Source organism: Fulmarus glacialis, unplaced genomic scaffold, assembly GCF_000690835.1.
Source record: "Fulmarus glacialis isolate BGI_N327 unplaced genomic scaffold, ASM69083v1 scaffold3038, whole genome shotgun sequence".
Classification (NCBI taxonomy): Eukaryota; Metazoa; Chordata; class Aves; order Procellariiformes; family Procellariidae; genus Fulmarus; species Fulmarus glacialis.
In genome coordinates this window covers 20,838-43,142 of record NW_009226271.1, presented here as the reverse complement: position 1 = coordinate 43,142, position 22,305 = coordinate 20,838, and the positions used below count along the sequence as shown (strand labels likewise).

Here is a 22,305-nt window from a genome sequence, read left to right as displayed (position 1 = left end):
TCGGCGGGGGGGGGCTGAGCTGCCGGCTGGGGTTAAACCGTGACAATCTCCTACAAACCATTGAACCAGATGTACAGCTTCATAAATCAGATTGCAGCATCTGATTGACTTGCTTCCCCTATCTCACAGGGCTGACGGGAGGATCAGTGCCGTGCAATGCTTTGAAGATAAGGTGCTGCGTGTGTGCTGGTTGAACAGCACCGGCACGTTAGCCAGCGCCTCTACCAGTGCAAACTGCAGACAGCCTTCTTCTCAGCTGGGTCCTTTCTAATCCAGTTCTGGAAGATAAAAAGCTGCTTCGATCTGTCTCGGTCCTTTTTAGACAATTGCCCTCCAAGTTTCCAAAAAAATTTTGACTCATTCAAAAAGGAAACATTAATATTTAAAGAAGATAAATCACTCCAGATCCATCTCATCAATCATTATGGGCATCTCTCCCCATCCTCACCTTCCCTCCTAGCCATGCTTCATGCTCTGGTGCAGAGACCAATCTCCTTGTCAAATTCCATCACCTGCTTGCGTAAGTACTCCCAGTATGATTTGTGGAAATGGTCTCCAGGTAATAACCCACACCCTGTTCAGCCACCTCTCCTTTTTTAAAGGGAAATCCAGCAGCTGAGGAATCCAGCCATCTCCAAGCACCTCCAGACTCCAGAGGGCACCTGCCCCATGCCTGCTCACGTGGCCACCAGCCACGCTGCTCAGGGCTGCTAACGGACGGGACATTTTGGCAATAAACCTGGCCTGAACAAGAAGATGGGCGAAAGCCCTTCTGACCTCTCTGCACAGGAGGCAACACTTTATTTAGAAGTTTGTTCCAAGAAAGCACCTTCTCCTCAACAGCACTTCCAGGTACAGAGAACTGGGAAAGCCACATTTCTCTTTTGGTGGCTTCTCCATCCACAGCAGATCAGTCCTCATTTCCATGTGGCTACCAAATCTTCCTGCTATGATAGAGAAGGCCAAAGACACAAGCCATGCAGAAGACTGCAAAGTTTTGGGGCTGTAACACGTCCTGAAGCGGCTCTGGAGTGCTTGAACATCCTTCCAGTAGCGCAATCGCAACGACATAAACAAGCAGAATGGAGTTAAGGAAACTGCCATTGTGTATGATCAGTCTTTTCTTCCTGTTTATATCCAAGCTCGTGAAAAGTGCCCAGTGTGCGCCCGTGTACTATAATCCTGGGCACCCACTAACAACAAATAAATAACTGTCCAGTAAAGAAGAAAGATCTGAAATGGCTTTTAGGACAAATATAGTGTTCAGTGGATTTGCTATTTCAAAATACCTGCTGATTGAAGATACTCATAAGTATATATCCAGATAGCTCAGTACAAATCTTATTTAAAGGAAAAAACACTATTTGAGCAAAAATGAAACTCCCTGACGATTATATTTTTCCTATTCAACGGGACATTACTCAGCCAACTGCAAAAAACAACATAAAATACATTTTTTGATCGCAATAACAGCATAAACACAGGCATATTTTAGACAGCAGAGAAAAGAAAGAAACATATGCTGCCTTCCAACGCAGAGCAATATTTTGATGTAAGGCATCCAGTGCCTTGACAAACATTTGGAAATGTATCTGCGGTTCAAATAATAGACACTCTTATACTGGGATCTCTTGAAAAAAATCTTGAATGTCCATTAAGCTGAAAGTTAATATATCTAAAACGTAGGTGGCTAGTGAATTATGATCCTACTTCTACATGCTGGACTGTGATATCTCCCTCGTTCATGTATAAGTAGACTTGCAAATACTTGGGGAGACTCTCACTGAAGCTCAACTTCTGGTAACACATGAAATGGCTTACTTTATAAATAGATTTGTTATTTCATAACACTTGACAGTACAAGGCCCCTCTTCCATCACACTCCATAAAGCCCGAGCGACCATTAGTTTCAAGAGCATGGCGCCATCAGATGCCCGTGCGCTTCCCGGAGGGAAAAAAAAAGCAAATCAGTGGAGATGGCTTACCGGGAGGTGGGTGAACACAGCAAACGTGCTGCGTAGAAAGCCAATGAGATCTACAAGGTAGTCGCTGGCCTTGCTGCCTGGCTCCATGGCCATCCAGTCGTAGTCCGCCAGCTGCAAGAACTGGTCTATCTTCTGGTTCAGGTTAGTGTAAATCTCCTCCTCAGCAGCATGGCGGGCGTCCTGGGAAACAGGACAACGTTACACAGGATGGAGTCTCCATACCACAAGTCTACACAAGTAACAAGACGTGAGATTGACCCAACTTTTAGCCCTAAAGGTAGCACAAGACAAAGCGCCTGTGGGCAACTACGTGGCTGCTACAGCCTCAGGTTAGCTCAGATTGATGGGATATGTGCCACCAGGTCAGTGGTAGGCAAGATCAAGCTGGTGTCTGCCTCTGATGCAACCTGGGGACCAGGAGGCCAAATCTAGTGCAGGATGGAAGAGAGAGAGATGGGAGAGGAATATCCCATATGGAAAAAGGTCAAGGCCCACCAAACTGTGTACAGGTATGGGGTGCAGGAGGGCCACCGAGGAGCCTCCCTGCCAGAATAAGGGTAGGAAAACTCATCCTCAGGCCAAATAGGTAGATGATGCCAGAAGGGACAACGAATGGACTTCCCTGGGGCCTTAGTCTCCTGCTGAGTTATCCCAAGGGCAAACCTCACCTAACCAATTCCCTACTGTTGCTCGAGTCCTCGGCGCTGTTCTGTCTCCCGCTCTCCAGCCACGGGACACAATTCAGCCACCCCACAGCTGACCCAATTATGGCCTTAAGATTTCATATAAAGTATCTGGGTGGATGCTCCTGGATTATGATTTAAAGATTTAAAGAGTGGGAAGTCTAGCAGTTTCTGCCAGCCCTGATTTTCAGGGGATAATGCTAAAAGGAGTGGAATGATACAGAAATAAAAGTTCTGAAAATCTATTCTCCTCTTGGGTGAAAGAGGAGAGTTTACGTTCATGGCCAGACGTGTGTAACACTGTATGGCGCTTAAACAGCAAAATGAAAATTTATTTAAAAAAAAAAAAAAATTCAGGCTTTTAAAAGCCGCTTAATCCTTTAGATAATAAGTGCTGCAGTCACAGCCTGTAAATTAGGACTACAAAGGCTCACGATCTCGACAAAGTAATGCTCCGAAGGACAAACCCAAAAGCTAGTCTGATGGCGTAAGCTTCCCAGGATATGACAAAATCACCTTTCACCTCAGCTTAGCTCCCTACATACACACATCCACACACGGGCTTTGAAAGCAGATACTCTCCAACCAAACATCAACAGCAACTCCCCCGAGGTGGATCTACCAGCCTTCTCACCTTGAAGGTTGTGGTCCCGTAGAGTTTCGTAGTGTGGACAGTTTCTGGAAGTACGTTAGTGATATTGGTTATGAATTCCTCTAGGAACTTGCAGGATTTCTCCAAATGGGTCGTATTTATAATAATCTGTACAAGCTGCAAAGGCAAAAAAGGTATTGAAAGACGGTGCTCCTGAAGCCAGGGACGTGCCAGGTTAACAGATGCCAATTTATAAGAAATTCTGGCATGAAAAGCTGACGCTGTACAAACACACTAAGCTTTGCTACACGCTCAAAGGCTCTCCTCCTTTAATAACATCAGAAACTTAAATAGAAGATAATTTTGGGGGAAAAGCATTTCCCATGACAGCCACTAATACCACAAAAGATTTTTTTTTTCCAATGACTTTCCTACATTCAGCTGTCAGTCAGGGCTCATTTCAGCGCAATTCAAATACAACAGGCTTACAAAAAAATGCCATGTCAAATCCCAAGTATTCTGTCTGCTAGTGAACCCTAAATAACCCATATCTTGAGTGACACCAAACATCATCATACTAAGGCATTTAACAAAGGAACCGCAAGGTTTTACTTTTTGAGGGTGGTGTGGGTGAACAGCAGATCTCACCCTGGTATCTTCTCAGTTATCATACCCACCATTATCTGCAATTTTCTTAATGCCTTCACATGGCACTATTTAGGGACACTAAAGGCATCTACAGAGCAAAAGCCTCTGCGGAAGTCAACCAACACAAACATTTACAATCCAGAGCAAACCAATTCAGGCTTCCACTTTAGGATCACTGACTTGGAAGCATCATTAATTCCTTAAGCAGATACCTTTTTTCTGAGCAGACTGCCGCAAATATTTTCAAGGTGCAACATAAGCTATAACAAAACCTTTCCAAATAACGCGTATCTCAGATATCATGCCAAAACAGTTCTCTTACAGAGACAGAAGGCATTATAATGCTCCAGATTGATATAATTTAATTGCTGGAGTATGGTGTGGCCGTCCGCAGTTACCGCCTCTAAAGAAATGGTTTTGAAACACTCACAAATCTCCTGAATGAGATGGATTAATCACCGATTTGAATGTTGCAGGCACAGAAATATTGAAGTAACGCTACAAAGATTATAGCCCCCAACTTTTCTTAGTGCCAGATGACATGAGAAGAGGCAACAGTCACAGTTTGGGAGGTTCATCTTGGATATTAGGAAGTAAAAGAGTCATTAGGAAGGTAGTGCAGAACTCGGGGTGCCCAGCGAAGCTGTGGGACCTATGTTTTGGAGAAATTAAAGCTCAGGTAGAGAAAGCAATAGTCGCTGTGGGACCTATGTTTTGGAGAAATTAAAACTCAGGTAGAGAAAGCAACAGTCAACGTGATCCGAATAAGTAATAATTGTACTTCCACTGAGAGGTTGGGCTAGATACCTCCAGAGGTCCCTTCCAGCCAACACTTCTGCGATTTCAGTCAGGTTTTTGTTTTTAAGAAATCAAATTACAATCTATTTGAACTCCTCTTGTTCCGTACTTGGTCCCTTAAATGTACTACACAGGTAACTAGAGGGGCTTCTCATTTCTGAATTCCTTGGGTTAATTCTGTTCTTGATTTTTGCCTTCAAACAAGTGCTCATTTGTTTGCCTTTCTCTGTGTCAGATAGCCCTGACATCACAATCGTGATATCCTTTCCTATAGTTTGAAGTGAATTAAATATCTCCAACTGTGTGAAATTCCTCCTAAACCTCTTCTCTGATCATCACAACTTACTGGTCCAAATCAGCTATCAAACCTGAAGGGCCTGATTGCTTTGAGTCTCTTCCACCACTTGCTATGAGCTTTTCTGCTCCCCCTCTGGCTCCATCAAGTTCTGATCTTCTCTTGAATTCGGATTCTCGTTGGGGTAAGACCTTCTCGTTGGCATATTCAAATGAAAAAAATAGTAGCGTCTTTTCTCTCTCTTGTTTTGAGGGATGTCAGGATTATTCAAAACACCAGGAATATTTGGAGCAGACTTGGTAGCAAACTTCAACATCCACTGCTCAGAGATAGCCCAAAAAAAGAGCAATGAAAAAATAAATTGAAGAGGATAACAGACCAGGAAGGTTGGTACACAGCCTTGTATTATCTTGTCCACTGCTTGAAAAATGACATCGGAGAGCCCAGAAACGGATGGTGTTGCTTTGTGCAAAAATTAAATCTGGGAAGTGATAGTTATGCAGGGTACTTAAATATCTTCTGCAATCATTTTTGACACCAGGACTATGCTTGTGTATGATCTGGGACTCTTCAACGCGCCCTTTAATTCCTGTGCTCCACACAGTCACATCAATGTCTTTTCTTAAAAGGGAAGGATTTGAGAAACTCAGAAGAAAAACGCCGCGTGCTTCCATTGACCTGGTCAATGGTTACACAAAGAAAAGAGGCAGGAGGGGACGAAGATGCTCAAAATAGTTTTTCTTCAACCAAATTAGAAAAAAATGATGGTAGAGATAACCCCAGGAGAGAGCTAGTTGTACCTTGGTAAGTGGTAAGGAACAAGAGGGTGAAACTATGAGAATAGATTCAGAGACGAACACCAGCCTCTGGACATACTACACCTTTATTTTAAACTCAAGTTGTGCTTTTCTCGCAAAAATCCTCTTCAGCTCCAAAGTACATGAAGAAGCCACTCTCAGCCAAAAGAAAGGCATCACCTTCACTCAACGTGGAAGATGCCAAGGAATATCTACACCGTCTAAACTGGGCAAAAGAGGCTGAGAGGACTGTCGCACCCGTTTTGCCCTTCCTACGCTCAATCACACTGTGGGAACATTTGCAACAGCAGCAAAAAGATCATTTGGGGGATGGATGGTGCAGGGATAGTGTTGCATTCCTCTTTGTGAGGGAGCGCTGGGAGGAGCAGGAGGGAAGAGGAATTTGCCCCCAGGAAGCAGAGAGATTCCAGACCGTGAGATAAAGGGCTGAGGAAGCATCATGTGTAAATACATACTGCTGTAAATGCACTAAACTCTCCAAGACTCACTTCCCTAGGGTATTTACAGTGTCCAGAGAACACGACACATTTCTACAGTACAGTCAATTAAACAACTGCAACTGTATTAATACCTCCTCATTTAATAACAGCACACAGAGGTCCCAGTAAGGCATCCAAACTGCCCTGCGTACCACACACGTTCCCAAACAGCCATGATTTACACGCGTTAAACTTTTCAGAAATCTGACTTTGTGCACAAAAAAGTATCAATCGCAAAAAGAAAATGCCAATACAGAGTTTATACTGTAGCGATGTGCTGAAACCACCTCAAATATCACCTACAGATGGGGACCACTCCCCCATCCTCTCCTAGCTCCCAGTTGGCTCTTCTTCGCCATTCCTTGAAGTCCTCTTACCCACCACTTTAATTCAGATATTGAATGCTCTGCAAATTCAAAAGAGGGGCAATTCTAACAGCAACAGCAAAAAAGCTTCCTCTTTCCTGCAGTATTAAGTGTTCGTTTCTTTGTACAGCAACACTGTGTGGTTCCATTATTGTTTTCCAACCTAGTATTTTATAATAACGCTCCAAAATCCAAAAAGCATTTCTAAAGGTGCTCTAAGGAGCTCTGAGGGACCAAACCCCCTTCTGTCACCCTGCCCTAGAAATGGGTCTCCTCGAAGCCGCGTCCTACCTCCGTCAGCCCGACGTTTTTCCTCTTGATGACATTCTGTAAACAGTTGCTCAGCGTTCGGGTCAGCAGCAGATTTGTAGATTTTCTAATCATATCATCAACTTCGGTGGAGCTGAAAAGTAGAATTTAAAGAGAGATTTGCAAAACGCGCTATGAAAAGAAAATCACCTGGAGCCCTCATCACCCGGTTTCCTTCTCAACCCTCCGCTGCCTTACGCACAATCATCCATGCACTGCTCACAGGCACTGACATACTAATATATACCAAAATACCAACAATTTAGGCCTTTTTGTGCATGTGTCTATAAGGAAGGGGGACTAACGCGTGCTAAACCTACATCCCTGAGCCTCTCCTCTTAGAGGGGCTGGTGCAGCACGGGTGAGAGCTGCCCGCAGCGCCAGCACTAACCCATGCACTGCCCTGCACACAGCGCTGGAGTTTTCACGTTCAGTACAAGGGGAAAGGGATCAAAGACCTGCAATGGAGGGGGGGAGGGAAACAAATCAAACCCCCCAAAATACCTCCCCCCACCCTTCTCATGGTTTTTTCTTTCACTAAATCAGACTGGAAGCTTTTGCAATACATTCACGCCCTTTGCCAGATGGTTGCAACGGCAGCATTGCTGAAGTTTGGGGATTTGGCTTTCTGCTTAAGTGTTCCTGCCCCTCCAACACACACGCCAGCAAGGTGCAACCTCTGCTTTCTCAAGGAGGTTTTGGAAACCCACCCCAGCACAGGCTCCTTTGATCTGTCGTTGGCCCTGCATTAGCCCTGACACCACAGGGCTTTATCTCTGGCAGCGCAGTGACAGGCAGAGAAAATTTTCAACTGGAAGGCTGAGAAGCGTTAATAACTTTCAGGCTCCCAGTAAATCAAGCCCGTGACCTTTTGCTCCTTCTCCTGTTTTACCTGACAAATGGGCCAGATTACAAAGCAGGGATGGACACGAGAAGGAAAAGCAAACCTTGCAGTTACCACACCGCCAGCATGCAAGGTGGGGGATCTCGGGGTGCTGCTATTGGGGTGTCCGCTGGTGCGGGGAAGGGTGGTGCCAGCCCTTGCCCAGCTCACATCTCCCAAATTTCTGTGTCTATTTAACGTTAAAGCAGATGCACTGAGCCAAGCCCTGGTCCACCAGCACCATCAGCTTGGGAAAGCAAGACTGAGTCTTCTCTAACAGCAACCTGTGGTCACAGCAGCATCCCCTGAACTTGCTCATCCTCCTCGAGCACCGCGCATCGTTCAGTTGACTAAATTTTTCAAGTCATTCAGGACCTTCCTTGTGCTGTTGCATGAGAATTGCACTGAAATCCCCCAAATTCCCAGAAGAAGTGGCAAATATTGCTCCCTGCTCGCATCTCTGAGCAAAGCCATGTTCGTATTTCTGTGAGACCAAGAAAGCCGTGTCTTGCTGCAGCTTTCCCAAGGAAAAGCCCAGCTGCACAACTCCCCGCACGCCCAGCGGCTGCTCGCCACGCTGCGCTCCCCAACAGGTTTCTCTAATATTTCCTTTCCCCTGATGTTTAGAAGTCTGCTTTTCCGAGCTACACGCCTGCCAAGGGTTGACCACTGTCTCCTTCCCAGTTGGATGCAAGCGGAGCAGGGCCAGGAGCTCGGCAGGACCCAGCTCCTGATAATTTAAATTCAGTGTCATCAGCCAAAGTCTTAGTGTGGGTCTCTTCTAGATCACCACCGCTGAGCCCTGTGAGTTTATTTTCTTCCTGCTTAGCGGGGAAGCACACCCTGTGCCAGCGATGATTGGGGCTAGACCACTCCACGGCCCAGATGGACGTCTTGGCTCCTTCTCGCAGGGTTTTGATGTGTGCTCCAAGGTGATGCATTTGGGTTTTTTTAAAGTGTGGAACAGAAATGAAAATGCAGGGGGAGAAGAAACCAGTCAATGAATTTTCCTGGTCTTTATACTATGGCTAGGGCTCTCAAATAAGGTTTTACTTAAAGATAAACAAAAAAAAAAAACCCAAACCCCAGCACGCATGCATGCACACACCCCCAGGCCCTCCATTATCCCCCAGGAAGAACCAGATTGTCCCCAGTCCCCTCCACCAGACAATAGCACGGTTAAATATAGCAAGTACAATAAAATCTAACCCTGTGATGATCTACAGATGGTAAAAAGGAGATTTAAAGCGAAGGGGGGGTACAAAGGAACCCTGTGACACCGGGGGCAGCTGCCTGCTGCTGCCGGAGCGGCGTGGGAAGCAGGCAAGGGGACTGGGGAGCAAAAAGGGCTGGACCCACGCTCGGAGGGGGTAAAGAAAAAATTGCATGGGAAGCAAAGGTACACAAAGCTGTGCCTTTGTACAAGCACTGTGGCCCTTTCGGGATTTTCCCTGGGAAATCCAAAAATGCCCGACCCTAAGGATGGTGGAGGTGCAGAACAGCCGAGGCTGGAAGAGGAGCTGGTGGCTGGAACTTCCAGCATCTACTGGAACTGAGAAAGCGCGGATGAAAAACAAGGTCTTTTGGACATTATGTCAGCTTTTCTCACTAAACCAACACAGCAATCAAATAGGTCGTGCTGGAAAAGCTTGCTTTTTTTAATTCAAACGTCAACCTGTCATCAGGGCGTCGAAATTAAACAAGCCAGTTACTGTCTGGCTGTGTGTACGCCCCGAGACAGTCATGCTCTTGGCAGGAGTAGGATGCTGCTGGCCTCTGCCTGACGCCGCAGCCAGTGCTGACGGCACGAGGTTGCCATATCACCAAACGTTTTGCAAATTGAGGGTTTGCTTTAATCGCTCACTTCAGCTGCAGGAACATCTCAACCATGATAGCCTCCAGGGCATAAACAAGTAGTGCTTAATAATACTGCTTAGCACTTCCACGCTGCTTTTACTGCTTCAAAGCACTTCTAACCGAGCTTTCTCTGCAAAGCACCATTTCCAAAGGTTTCCTATTCTCATCTTGTTTGTCGGCTGCATGAGCTAGAAAATTAGGTTGTAACTTTAGTTACATGGTGGGTCAAGCAGCCTGGTAACCCCCGCTCTTGGGTTCCACCAGAGCAGAAGGATCTGCGACATCTCCCATGAGGTCCACACACTGAGAAAGGAAAAAAAACGGAAGCATTCTCTGGAAAAAAAAAAAGAGCAGGATTTGACCAGGTACTGGACTGCGATCCCCCAAAATCTACCCCCAAAGAGGTAAGTGAGGGTGGCAACAGGAGCGATGGGTGTTAGCCGTTGCCTTGCCCAGGACTCTCCCAGCTGAAATGATGAACCAAGTAGTAGCTCACATCAACAGCCCAGACCTGGTGCCTGGACCAGTGGGGTCAGTTAGCAAAGAGTAACGGTACCAGTCAGTTGTATGACACCAACTCTTGACTGTGAAGTAGGGGTTGGGTCTTGGTTCAACAGAAAGGTCAGATCTCCATTCACAATATGCAGGAAGAAAACAAAACCCCCAAATTAACAGTATTTTTCGTGTGGTCTGCTCACTACGTATGTCCAAGGTCAGTGTGATCTACCAACCTTGTTACCAGGCTTGGTCTACAACCACAGATCTCCAGTAACACAGAAGCAATAATATGAGCTGTCAAAGAATCTACATTTCTCTCCTCTTTCCTAAAGTGGGTTTCCAAAGGTCCAACCCGATTTACGTATTCAAGCCTCTGATTTTTTATTTTACCTTATTTTTAATAACTTTATATACTTATTCTATTTTCAGCACTTTAAAAATTGTATTCCAAGTGCTTTCAGGGTTGGTACTTTGAAAAAAAACCCCAAAACCAAACAATCAAAGTCCTGGTAGATTAGAGCTGACATCTCATCTTTCCACCCACTGTTTTCCAAAGATATTCCCTATCTTTAAAATGGGAAATTCCACTGGAACCGGCGGAAGCCTTCCAACGAGTGGATACTTTTAAAGACATCTCCTTGATGAGCTCAAATAAACGCTTTTTAACAAAGGCAGAACTGCTGAAAGTATAAAGGAGGTTTTCTTTCTCCTCATCAAATTAATAGAGCCAAACCAAAAAAATTTGCAACCCCTATAAATGCACAGTAAGCTCCAAATTTTCTTCAAATACTCGAAAAGCAAAATAACTTTCACAAGCATATCAACATAAAGCAGAACGCTCCCGTCCAACAAATACAAGGAGCTAGTTTAAAAAAATAATTAGAAAAAATACAAGCTACATTTTCTGCCATAGGCTCTGTTCTGCAGGAAAAGACCGCAGAGTATTTAAGCGAACTGTCTGGGTTAATGACAGCTGATGTCCCGTATCCCTTAGCAGTAGTCATGACCTTCAGGCCTCCCGTGACTGACGGGCTGACCCCAGTCACTCCAGGGTGCAAGGTAAATGACAATCAAAGAAGAAAAAGAAAGAGAAGAGAAAGAAAACTTGCTGCCGGCTTTGTAGCCAAGCTTCCTAATAAAACCTAATTCAAGCTGTCAGGGTGAAATGAAGAAAGTGTCAACAGGGGTTTTCAGAGAAATATTCCAAATGTTTGGCTAGAAAAGCCAAGAGCTCGGCTCCCTTCCCCCAGCCCAACACTGCTCCTCAAAAAGGGCTGGAAAATCCAATGTCGAAAGGAATTTTAATAACATGTCCGGAGGGACCCCTGAGGAGGGACCCAAGGGGACACTTTTCTTCCCTTCCCTGACAAACCCAATCACCTCCGTAATGGTGAAGAACACAAAACACGCAAGGGAAGTGCCAACAGTGGGGTTCGGTGAAACCAGCATCCGTGTGAAATCGGACCATTCTGCCGGCTTCAGAAACCGAGATGTTTAATGGTGACCCACAGGTTAAGAGCCTTGGGAGCCACCAAAGAGAACAACCTGCCACCAGTGAAAGGCTGAGATTAAACGTGGGGTGAGAAACGTCCTGTGCTTCCACATCAACCAATGAGCTACGTCCTCTAGCAGAGGATGGAGAGAAAGTGCCTCTCCAAATTGCTATCCCTCGCACAAAGGAAGAGAATTAAAACCCTGGAGAGCGTTGTGTAGGCACTGAAACATCTGGCGAGTCCCCAAAACACAGCCCTAGCTTCGTATCAGCACTGGGGCAATGTCCAGTGTGTCAGGCCATGGACGTGAAGCTGCCAAGGGGGGTGAAACCCCCCCACCCAGTCCAACCTCCTGCTAGTACGGTGCTGCAAATAGTCAGAGGGGAAGAAGGATCCCTCCTTCAAGTAAAAATCTTGTTATTCATTTATATACCTCTACCAAGTTGAAGACGTTCCTGGGTGCAAAAAGAAAGCACCAACTTGCAGTATCTGGCTAATATAGCTGTTTTCCAATCTCACACACATATGCATGGGAAAAACCAGCATCAAGGCACTTTGGGATGGAGAAGGGAGGGTAAATGCATGGAATATTTTGGAGGCTTTAATAAAAAAAAAAAATTATATTATTTGTATTCAGGGTTGGTACGGAAACAAGAAAAACAAAAACCCTAAACCAGCAGCCGAAACTCATTAACACACAGGGCAAATCAAAACCTCAAGAGTGTTCCTGCCAACGCGCTCCTTGAGGGACAGTCTGGGGAGGCCACGTGGAGGTCGTAGATGTTATACCAGGCACTGACCTGATGACAAGTGGACATCACTACCTTTCTCGAGACAACCATATTCATCTATTTAGTACCACTGACTCAGAAACATCTCCTACATGAGGCAGATATTTTTGAAGACTTGGCCAGCCCTTTGTACACAAAGGATGCTACTGCTCCAAGGAGACCACCAGCCACCTCCAGCCTGGACAGGGTATATCCAAGCAGTTGAGCAGCATGAAGGGTTGAGGAAGAGAATTCATATTTTAACCCTGTTGAGATCTTTCAGTGCAGACAAAACCTCCGTATTACAACTATTAGCACACTCATCCCCTACCTCAGATGAAGATCTTCTGAAAACTTCAGACAGGCGTAAATGAATTCCTTAATCTGATTGTAAACTTTAGGCACAAACTCAGAGAAGGGGAACTTCTTTGGAAACGGTTGCTGTAAAATACAGAAGAGAATTCAAGTCAAAGAGCAGATATTTAACAGGAGTGACGACCGCTTTCCAGCAACATGTTCCAAGCAGTCAAATTAATTCTAGTATTTAGCTAAGTCCAGCAATGAAACAACAAGCCAGCATTTATTGTATATTATATAAACATTTCAGCCAAGTGAAAGACCAGATAATCACTTACAAATGGCACACGGGTGCATAAGGGATTTGGAGTCTGAAACAGGCTGGAAGAAAACTTGCAGCTAGGAGGGAGCAGGCAGCACAACGCGACCCTCATTCCCTCTCCCAACTCCCTAATTCGTATGAAAAAAACCCTTTGGAGAACTCCTTGACTTTTATCTCCCACCATGCTCAAGGTGTTTTGCTCCGTCACCTCCCACAGTTGCTGCCCAAGGTGAGCACTTGCTTACAACACCAAAAGCCAAGAGGAAACAGATGTCCTCTACCAAATTTTTCCAGCCAGCTTTTACCCATAGCACACTCATGGCTGGGAGGTGCAGAGCGTAATAGTAAGAAACTGGACCCCATGATACAGTTTTGGGGAAGGATGCAGACTTTCTGAAATCTAAACACTTGACTTGGATCGAAAACCCTCCCAGTCCTAATTAAGTTCACCAGGCTTGGAGCTCTCTGGCTGCCAGATGTGGAGCAGAAGGCCAAGCAGGCTTTTAAGGGACTCTGGCTAGGTCAAATTCGGTTTTGCAAGCACACACTTCTACAAAAGGCAAGATATACCACTTTGTTAGGCTTTTTTTTTTTTTAATATGAGATTAAAATAAATAAAGGTCAACAACAGGGTTCATAAAATGGGAATAAAATACCAATGGAAGCAGATATTTCTAGTCTCTTGTCTACTGCAAGCACTGTTCAGCTGCGGTAGTACACTGTGATCTGAAAACAAAATTGATGAGGTATTGCTATACACACTTTCCTCATCCACACCAGGAGAAATGCAAACATGAAAAGTGTATTTGTTCTTTTCCCTTGTTTTGTTTTTGTTGTTGTTGTTTATTTGTTTTGGAGTTTTGGGTTTGTTTGTTTGGGTTTTTTGACACTTTCATTTGCAGTTCTCCATGCCACTAACAAGGGTGCGGGGTTCTCCTGCAAACACGCCGTGACACTTTCCCCATTTCAAGATTACCTTTTCAAGTTCTGCGTCCTGGAATGGGAACTGTCCAACTATTTTCTTATAAACCTCTTCATTTGTCACTGGGATGGGACTGTAGTTATCTGAATCAAGTATATTTCTACAAAAAGGAAAGAAAAGTTAGAAAGACAGCTCTGTGACAACAGACCAACCACAACTTTGCAGATTTACTGCTCAGTTGGGAAGCTCTTAAGAAGTAGGTGCCAGTCAAAGATGTGATCCCATGGGCCTAAACTTCTTCCCGTGTTTGTGACTGTGGAAGTCACATTTGCTGCAGCCGGACACAAGGATCTCTCCCAGCTTCCAGCCTTCATTGTGCGTAAAGCCACGACCAGAGTTTAGCGGTGCTTTTAGTCCAGACTGGAGCTTCAGCAGCAAGTCCCGGTAAAGCCCAAGTGAGCTTCAGTCCTGCCTGACTCAAGGAAGATGGAGGCTGAGCTTCCAGGGCATTGACAATCCTCCAGCACCTCTTCCCAATGCTCCATGCTCTAAGATACCTCAATCCTCCTGGGATGTCCTGGAGGACCATCACAGGATGAGCTGGTGGCTCCCAAGCGCAGCGTGGGACCCTGGATAATATATTGTGCCCCACCTGTGGGCAACCGCTCAGCTCACGGACGTGCCTACAGCACCAGCACCAGGATACGCCACCGATGTCCCGAGACGCATGTGGCTCAGCGCTGGAGCAAGGGCACAGGAACGCTACTGCAGCACCAGATTTTTGTATCCTTCCACCTATCGACTGTCGAAGTGAGCTCCATAAAACCATAACCTTATCCCTCTGGGATGTAAAACCTCTGGTCTACACCCATTTATTGCACAGATCTCACCTCACACAGGATCCTCACAACTGTATTTAAATTGGCTCTCCCTGGTCCAAGGAGAGCCCAGGCTGAAGCTTACTGTTGCCCAAAATTTAAAAATGAGCTTGTAACTAATCTCTCAAAAGATTTTATTTATGGGCCAAAACTACTCTGTAAGGTACATCTCATGAGCTTGCTTAAAGAGCTTCTTACCTGAAAACTCCTGACCATTTCTTCAGCAGGGTTTCACTATACTGGTCTTGGATCTCCAACAGCATGTCAAAGAGCTGGTTCACCGGGAAGCCGTATCCCTGCAGTGGGGTGGGGGAAGAGAGCAACTTCAGACAAGAAAAAGTCCCCAACAGGCAGCTGAAGATTATTTTCTCTATTTAATAGGGAGCACATGGGCAAATTCTCCCCTACCACTACCACAGAGGTGAACAGTGCTGGTGGAGGGATTTAGGCGGTGATTTACCGAGGTGGTAGGACCAAGGGCTATTAAAGGCTGGGCTGGGTGTGGGCAGGAGGCACAAGGGCTTGGCAAGGTGGCCAAGGCTTGGTGCTTGCCCACGGGCTGGCCACCCCACGCACAGAGCGAACCAGGCTGTCCATCGGGCACCACAGTTCATGCACCACAATGCCAGAAAAGAAGCCGGGCCACCACAGCAAGCCCACATCAGCCATAACCCCGCTGACGGACACCATCTGCGAGCAGCACAACAGTTGAGCGAGATAAAGAGCAGTCGCCAACAGCCGGGTACCTGGAGTGTATCTGCAAAGAGGACAATGAGGTTCTTCAAGTCTAACACCAGGCTCGGGTCTGAGCAGTAGGACTGCAAAGAAGGGGAGAAATTAAAACATGGTTTTAACTGCAGCACGCAGGTAAAATATTGCCCTCAGCCCTCCTGCGTTATCACTTGAGTGATAATAAATACACAGGCACGCCGTACAGTCTTATGATCAGCAGCTTTTATCCTACAGCCCATGCCCTAATGTTGTACAGGGCAAGGGAAGGCACGCTGATAAGGGTATCTCTCCTCGTAACGCACTGCTCTTGAGGCTCTCCATGATGAATAAGGATTTTGGTTGCTCTAGAGATACCTGAAGTGTCTCTAAGATTACCCAGGAGCTGCCGGGGAAGCGAGAGGAGATGAAGCAAATCAGCGCGCTGTCATACCAAGACGACAGCAGCTCCTCTCATTTAATATTTAGTGTGTTGTGTCTGACGGTAATGAAGCATCGCAGCGAGGCATCCCCGAGCCCCGTGCGAAGGCTGCATTGCTAAGTGGTTCAGGCTGACAAAAAACACGCTGCATGCCTGTATTTCAGCAGCATTAATGGTCAGAGCTACAATACAAGTATTTATTGCGGGTCAGGACAGTGCTTGAAACCCTAAAGACACAACTCAGCTCAGTGACAGCGCCGATCGTCCCCCCGGAGCCACCCCGTGTTACCCACAGGCTTCATGCGCTCTCTGGACACAGCAGACAACCTCCCTGTGCTGAAATATGTAAAGTTTCAGACAGACTCTTACCAAATATAGAATCAGTGATCATAAGCTGGAAGGAGAAACAGATTTAAAGCTCACTGGAAACTCAAGGAGGAATGACTCCATTAATCAATGTGAAAGACTGGAAGAGACACATTTTCCATTTCACTGTCCAAAAAAGAAAGTCAGAAAGAAAGATAATGCCCTAAAGCTATCAGAAGTGATAAAAGATGTCCCCGTCTGCAGCAAGGAAGAAAATCCAGGCCTAAGTTTGGCTGAACGGGAAGAGCCAAAACAGCCTCACCGACGTGAGAGCCCTCCATCAAGTCTCAATGGCAATATGGGATGGACGGCACTGGTCTATATGGGAGCTGTAGGCTGAGCAGTGCATAGAGATGACGCTGATGAGAAATCACGTAACATTTCGTGAAATGACTGAAAAAAAACTCGCCTGGCAGCCACTTCGTGCATTAAGTTTGGCATCACTTAAAACAACTTGTCATGGCAACAAAGCTGGTAAAATTAAAAAACACTGTGTTTGTACCTGGCTTACTCTCACGGCTTTCACCTAGCAGAAAACCCCACTTAAAAAGAAAATAAACACAGGTTTACAACCTAGCAGGGTGTACTTCTCTGTGTTTTTCTCCTTTCCTAACACAGAAGCTTAAGTGGAAGGAGGCAGCCTTCCAGTCAACACAACTGCCGTGCCGGACGGAGCCGGAGCGCCCTGGGAAGCCTCTGCGGTCCCTCATCCCCACGAGCTCCAGGTCCATCACCTGGATTGTGCCCACCCGCACAGGTAAAGCCAAGCAGCTCTTCAGCAACACTGCCATGGGCGACCACACTCAGCTGAAGTCAGGGGCACGTAAATGCAAAACTCAGTGTGGTTTGAAGGAAGCAGCGTATTGTATCTCCAGGCAGAAATTTTAGGGTTTTCTCAGCAAAGAGCAACGACATCGTTATCGCTTGGGTACCACCACGTGCATGTTACATCACGTTAGATGCAGGCCTGCGCCGCCATGACCCAGCAGCATCCTCGTGCTCTCAGACAGCACTGTCGTCCCCCAGCAGCAGAGGGACTTCAGTTATTTAATACTTCGTTTTTTCTGGAGAAAACGGCCCAATAACTTGAAAACGAACTTGCGGAAAGTCATTAATGCTTTTTCTTTTATGGTCAAACACAATTTTTTCATCCCATTAACCAACAGGGTTTTCAGAAAACTCCAGTGCTCCCAACTGAACCAGTACAACATTGTATCAGGTCATACAAAACTGGAAGAAAATTGTACATTTTTTGCAATTAGCTTTGGGTTTTTTACTCAAGCAGAGAAATACCGAAGCGATAAGCAATTTTTCCAAACTTCTTTCAGTATTAAAGAATAAGAAGTCTATTTAGTGCCTTTTTATGTGCAAATGATTTGCAGTCTGATAGCAGCCCATTCACTGCCATGAACTTTAAGGGAATATCAAACAAGGTCATACTTCAGTGTGCCATATAGACACTTTTTTCCCCAGTTTTCCGGGACAAACCGACTCCCTCTGCTGGTACTTTTCAAAAGTGATCAGCAAAGTAACGGGAAAAATATCAAACCACTATTTTCTTCTTTCCAGTCCCCCAAAATATTGAGAGTTTCATACAGGGGAATGAGTGCATCAAGAGGCAAAAAAAAGCTGGAGAAAGCTTTTGGGGAAATAGCAGTGTATTTTCATGTTATTGTTTTACAAAGGGTCATTGGAAAAGAGGCAAAACAAAGAATACTACTGTAAAAGCCAATATTTCCAGCATGTCAAGTCATACTCAAGCAACAGCTGAGCGATCCGGAGCTTTTACTTACTGAGTGTGTTCTTAGTGCTGCAATAGTTTTTGATAACGCCATCTCCCACAGCTCATCAATATAGGCTCTATTTACCAAGCCCTGCGTTGTATGCAAGATGTGATCCTCAACTACAAAAAACCTAACAGAGAGGAGAAAATGGCACTGTTATCAAAAGTTACAGGTTTCGAGACATCAAAAGAGATCTGCAAACACCACATGCGAGGGATACGCGGCATTTGCACATCCACAAATCTCCAGAGCAAGCTCAGATTTGCAGTAGTATCTGTATCAAATATAGCCAACGCTAAACACTTTATTCACCTATTTTTAACATCGCAGTATTTTATATGATGTTTCACTGTATTATAGAAGTGAGCTAAAACACAGTTGCTCCTAGTAATGGCACTCTGTGTATACACACAAAGGCAGAATTTCCCCTCTCTAAGTTCTCCACCCCATTATTTGAACAAGAACCGCTGATTAAACTCTGTTCCAGCCAGCAGCAATCGCATTACAATTGGTTAACTGCAGGGAAAAATACTTTAACTGCAGGGAAAAATACTCTCTCGCGCCCAGACACACCACATGCTCACAACCATTTAAAGGCAATCAATTCACTCCAATCTCCAGTTATCAAACACGCTAGCCAAAAAGAAACTGTATTTTTCAGGAGCGAGCGTGGCACCGTACATTTTGAACAGCAACGCCCAAAATCTTAGCTGTGTTTTGTTGGGGAAATTCAGCCCAGGAGCACGGAGCTGCGTGAGAAAGTGAGCAGCACACATCACCTTTGCGATGGTCACAATGAGACGTTGAAATTATTATCGTTAGCTGAAGAAATTTCAACATCATACCCTATCTTTGCTAGATCAGCGGTCTTAGGTTGCCTCCTCTTAGAGCTCAGCTGGTTTTGGAAGACTCTTGCCAAATTCGAGTGCAATAATAAGAAGCTCACAGGAATAGAGGCTTGAGAATCACCTCCTTTACCAGGAAAATAATCAAAGAATAATTATCAAATACTAAAGAATAATTAAGGCAGAGGGCCTATTCATGTCATTAGTGGGGCAAGTAGATGCACATAGTCCACAGAGATTATTTATCCGCAAATTCCCAGAAATGCGCTTGCTAGTACAAGAGCTGGCAGGTTCCTCCATGCTCCCGCTGGCGACACAGCAGAGTTCATGGGTGCTATAAAATACACTCTAAAACACTTAAAAAGCCCAAACCACCTTTTTTTTCCTTCCTGTTTTGGCTCCATTTAAAGGATCCTCAAAAAGATCAACATTGCCTCCTCTCTCTTTCTTTTTGGGCTCCTCAACACAGCACGCACATATTTAGCGAGGATATATATAAAAAGAATACCTACCCTACAATTTGATTAAAATACTTCCTGTAGCCATCTAAAGTTTCATGCTGCAACAAAGAAAAAGTGAGCAAAGATTAAAACAAAGGTGACCAAGAGCAACTGGAAATGAACTAGAGACCACCCACTGGCAACAAACGCCCAGAGATAACCCTCCGCTCCTTTATTCAGCAGAGCAAGTTTGGGCACTGCAAGTAGGGGACCATCGTACCATGTTTGAAGGAGGCTGCAGGACCAATCTGGCTTGTTTTCTTCTCTGCTTCCTGTAGTAGTTCTCAAAGGTTTCTCGGGCACCCTGGAAAACAGACGAGATTAATTCCAGTAATTATAATAGTTTGCATTAACCGTTAACTTGCAATGTACTGCGTTTACCGTCAACTTGCATTTAAGATGCAAATCTCATACTCCTCCAGCGTATCTGTGCAACGCTTTTCTGCAAAATTCAATCCAAATATCAGATGACAAAGAGTTTTACTCTAAACACCAAATCAAAAAATCAGCTGTTCAGGTATAAGAGTATCCGATGAATTCTCTGTACCCATTTTCCAATATTGCCGTGCAGATGTGGTACATGGAGGTATGCAACCAGCTTCTTTACCTGACCATAACATGGACAAACATCATATTTACTTAACTGTGGGGGCAGTGAAACAACCAACTTCTAGTGTTAGCAAAAAGAAAGAGGGGACAAACAATGCCCGAAATTCTTTCACTGATTCAGGGGTGCAAAGTGATGCAAAGCCACAAACATCAGGGAATTTAGGAAAAACGTGCTTGTGTGAGTTATAGCCATTTATGAGACTGGTCTATATAGTTGGGAAAAATAAAGCAGGTTTTTGAACTCATTTTCTACCAACTTTACTGTGGGTCTGAGCCTCCAGAGGAGAGCCGGTTAGTGCCGAAAGCCGAAGACCTGAGCTCCCCTCCACGGGCATCGCCCACCCACGCCGGGCGCTCCTCTGGGGGCTTCTTCTGTAGGTGGCTTGTTTTACCAAGCCAGGCTACATCTGAGCATCCCCACCCAGGCAACAAACCCATGAGGATCCTCAAATGCCATCGACCTGCTGAAGCGTTCAGACGTCCGCCTACCGCCCTGGTCCCCTAGGCTATGTAAAACCTTGCCGTTTTATCCCTGCCTGTTCCTCCCTCCTCCACGCCCGCGCTGTTTTATGTCTGAAATTGGATTATAAACACTTCAGAGAAGGGACAAGGTCTTGCTTTGAACTGTTCCGAGCCAAAAAAAAAAAAAAAAAAAAAATCTCATTTGGAATTCACAAAACAAACAACGCGCAACAACAAATCTCACCTGAGCAAGGCACCAGACGTCAACCTTCTCTACTACACCAAAATAAATTAATTACAAGAAAAGCCTGATGCTAATTTAACGATTCTCCACCTACTACGGCATTATACAACCAGGCTGCCTTAGGATGCCCTTGACTAAAGGGGTCTTATGAAATGTCTGCAATGAACCCTTGAGGAGCTGTTGCCTGACTTGCTCCTTGTCTTCTACAAGCTGGAGCTCAAGGCTTAAACAAAAATTCAGCCTACTGATGGGCCCAGGAGCATTCCCACCCGGTACTGCCCTTCCCAACAGTGCTAAAATGCACCCAAAAAAACCTTCTTACGACCATGCACATGCATTGCAAAGATTATGCAAATTTATATCATGGGTTTTGTCTCTCAATTATACTTTTTATCCTAGCTGAATATCAGGGGTGGACAGGATGAGCAGCTCCTGACCCATGAGCCGGGCACATCCATCCAACCATCAGTGGTGCCAATACGCCAGGGCAAGGGACAAACCAGGATCGGGTATAAATCCAAGTCATTCTCCTGCAATCCCACATCAGCTTGAACCTACGAGTAATCTGACATTTTAAGAAAGCTTTTCAGAAACAGTAACTATCTGGGAACCAGCATTTCCATGTCGTAAGTCGTCTCAATTCTCCCAAAAGCTGTTGCCCTCTGGAAAGGGAAGAGTCATGAGCCCAAAACCACTGATCTACAGGTTAGACGCAGAACAGGGAGGATTATTACAATTTTTATCAAGCTAAGTGCTAGCCCCCTTCAGAGGACCTACAAGCAGGGAGCTATGACCTCCCTTCGAGCTCCTCTACCAGGCCTCGGAGCCGGTGCTTCGTAAGATGCTGGTGTCACCCAGCATCTTCCACTGATTCAAGGGTGCAAAGTGAAGCAAAGCCACAAACATCAGGGATTTTAGGAAAAACGTGCTTGTGTGGGTTATAGCCATTTATGAGACCGGTCTATACAGCTGGGAAAAATAAAGCAGGTTTCTGAACTCATTTTCTCCCAACTTTACTGTGGGTCTGAGCCTCCAGAGGAGAGCCGGTTAGTCCCGAAATCTCCTCTCAATTTTGGCGGTGCCACAGGAGAACCAAGACAGAATGGGCTGTCCCACTCCCACCAGGCCACTGATGGGACCGGACTTAAGATATTTATTAAATCCTGCTGTGCCTCATCTCTCAAAACCTACACAAGTGGCACAAAAAACCCTGATCATCTTCATCCTAACCATGAGAACAACTCATCTCTGGTAGCATCACTGAGATCATAGAATCATAGAACCATTAAGGTTGGAAAAGACCTCTAAGATCATCAAGTCCAACCGTCAACCCAACACCACCATGCCCACTAAACCTCAGCACCTCACCTACACGTCTTTTAAATACTTCCAGGGATAGTTACTCCACCACTTCCCTGGGCAGCTTCTTCCAAGGCCTGACCACTCTTTCAGT

At 45.4% G+C, this 22,305-nt stretch overlaps 1 protein-coding gene across 1 annotated transcript in view; it reads right to left on the bottom strand.

Annotated features, from left to right (window-relative positions):
• Window positions 1-19,841, bottom strand: part of LOC104080378 (exocyst complex component 6B) — a gene marked incomplete at its 5' end in the record, with an annotated part of 50,167 nt that extends 30,326 nt beyond the window's left edge. Inside the window, 10 exons of the mRNA XM_009582750.1 lie at window positions 1,986-2,165; window positions 3,303-3,437; window positions 6,955-7,066; window positions 12,805-12,914; window positions 14,069-14,174; window positions 15,091-15,188; window positions 15,639-15,710; window positions 18,202-18,322; window positions 19,550-19,596; window positions 19,758-19,841. Coding sequence (XP_009581045.1) covers window positions 1,986-2,165; window positions 3,303-3,437; window positions 6,955-7,066; window positions 12,805-12,914; window positions 14,069-14,174; window positions 15,091-15,188; window positions 15,639-15,710; window positions 18,202-18,322; window positions 19,550-19,596; window positions 19,758-19,841 — 1,065 coding nt within the window. The remainder of the gene's footprint in view (window positions 1-1,985; window positions 2,166-3,302; window positions 3,438-6,954; window positions 7,067-12,804; window positions 12,915-14,068; window positions 14,175-15,090; window positions 15,189-15,638; window positions 15,711-18,201; window positions 18,323-19,549; window positions 19,597-19,757) is intronic.
• Between the last annotated feature and the right edge of the window lie 2,464 nt (window positions 19,842-22,305).